Below are 1,935 nucleotides of genomic sequence, written 5' to 3'. Positions count from 1 at the left end.
AAAAACGTCTTGTTGTGTTCAAGATTCAACACGAAATTGATACGATATTGACATTGTTTTTCGTATTTTTCATGTTTTGTAAGATTAATTTTAAATTAAATAAACTAAAGGTTTATTTTATTTTATCTTTTTCGTGTTTATCGTTTTTATTATGTTTTAATGGTATCTTATCTGTTAAAAATATAGCACAACTTCCGGGTTTAACACTCCTATATCTGTGGTACTTTTTGACAAGCATACATATTTATGTAATTTTGACTTTTCATTGAAATATAAAACTTAAGATGCTGCCAAAAATTCAAGGAGAAAACTTCCTTCGAATCTATCCACACACACCACCAACTTGGTGGCTATAAATAAGCAGCCCACAAAACTTCAATCAATTAATTTACCTTTGAGGCACTCTTACACCGCACCACCACCACAGTACGCCACTAGTGTCCCGGATCAACTCATGAACTCCACCGGTCAATGGTCTACTGGACTCTGTGATTGCACCTCTGATTATTCCAACTGTAAGCCTACAAATTAACTATATTAGTCATTCGGTATGCTTTATATATGGATAAATCAAAATATGTTACACATGATTATTTTGTTAAAGATTTGTTTAATTTGTTTTTGGAAACCACAGGTTGTTTGACGTGTTGGTGTCCATGCATATCGTTTGGACAAATTGCGGAGATTGTCGACAAGGGTACCACTTGTAAGTGTTTATGCTTCGACTTTGACCAATCATAAGATTATATAGGTAGATTAATCATTCAAACATTCCTACTTAGTTTGTTGTAAACAAACATCGCTCTTGTAAAAAAAGGTATATAAAAACAAGACATAATGATTTGCAAGCAAACGTTTTCAATTAATCACTTGTTTTTGTAAAGTATATGGATTTTGGTAATTTCATTAAAAAAAACAATAATTAATTTGGTAAGTCAAGAAATGGACCACTCTACAATTTATAACAAATTTAAAAGTTGGCAGTGATGTATATATGACCCAGTTATATCATGTGTATAATTATTATTTTGTGTGTGTAAACAGCTTGCGGTGTACACGGGACCCTTTATTCAATACTTTGTCTATTTACAGGATGTGAATGCATATATTCTTTTATGTATCGTTCTAAATTAAGGCAACAATACATGTTGCCTGATGAACCCTGCAACGATTGCCTTGTCCATTGTTGTTGTGAGTGTTGTGCTCTTTGCCAAGAGTATCGTGAGCTGAAGCACCGTGGATTTGACCCATCTCTTGGTAATAAAGTTGTTTCAATCTCATTTATAAAAAAAGAAAAATTAATCAATTGTGTATTTGTTATATAAAAATGATCTAATTAAGATTCTTTTTCTTGTATGTATATGCAGGATGGCATGGAAATTTGTCGAAGCAGAATCAAGGAGTCGGGATGCCGCCGGTTGGTCCCGGAGAAATGAAACGGTAGTTCTTAATACATTTGAAACGTGAAGTGTTTAAATATTTTAAAATATCATGAATATTTGTAAATTCAATATCGATTAATGTTTGTCATATACAAATAAATGAATAAGGTGGCCCATAACATGTGGACCACAAGGTCACAACCCACAACTTGTGCTTGAGTTCTTGATTAAAGTTTGTGAGCCTTTTGTAATAATATAAACTAGGATTTTGTCCTTCTTTGTAAGAACGTAAATTCGTTATATTTTGATGATTATATTAATAAAAGTTAAGTACTTAAGTATATTTATATCTATTGGTACCATTGATTAACTCCAATATATATTGTCGAATAAAACGTATTATATGTGACCAAATTCATACGTAGGAAACGTACATAAAAAAACACGAAAATGTAAAGAAACTTGAATATATACTAATATGTACATAAAATTAAGCAAGTAAGATTTTTTTGAAGTTAATGAACAAACATTCAAATAATAAAAAAATATATAT

General features: G+C 30.9%; 1 protein-coding gene across 1 annotated transcript; it reads left to right on the top strand.

Moving 5' to 3' along the window:
• Positions 1-331: 331 nt before the first annotated feature.
• Positions 332-1,723, top strand: LOC145103711 (cell number regulator 2-like). The gene is made up of 4 exons (XM_079040994.1): positions 332-515; positions 635-706; positions 1,045-1,257; positions 1,368-1,723. The coding sequence occupies exons 1-4, from the start codon at positions 455-457 to the stop codon at positions 1,442-1,444; spliced, it is 423 nt and encodes a 140-aa protein (XP_078897120.1). The 5' UTR covers positions 332-454; the 3' UTR covers positions 1,445-1,723.
• The last annotated feature ends 212 nt before the right edge of the window (positions 1,724-1,935 follow it).

The sequence above is a fragment of the Lactuca virosa genome, chromosome 4, assembly GCF_052849685.1.
Source record: "Lactuca virosa cultivar CGN04683 chromosome 4, Lactuca_virosa_CGN04683_v6, whole genome shotgun sequence".
Lineage (NCBI taxonomy): Eukaryota > Viridiplantae > Streptophyta > Magnoliopsida > Asterales > Asteraceae > Lactuca > Lactuca virosa.
Note: the sequence above shows the minus strand (reverse complement) of the source record. Positions and strands in the feature narration are given on the sequence as shown.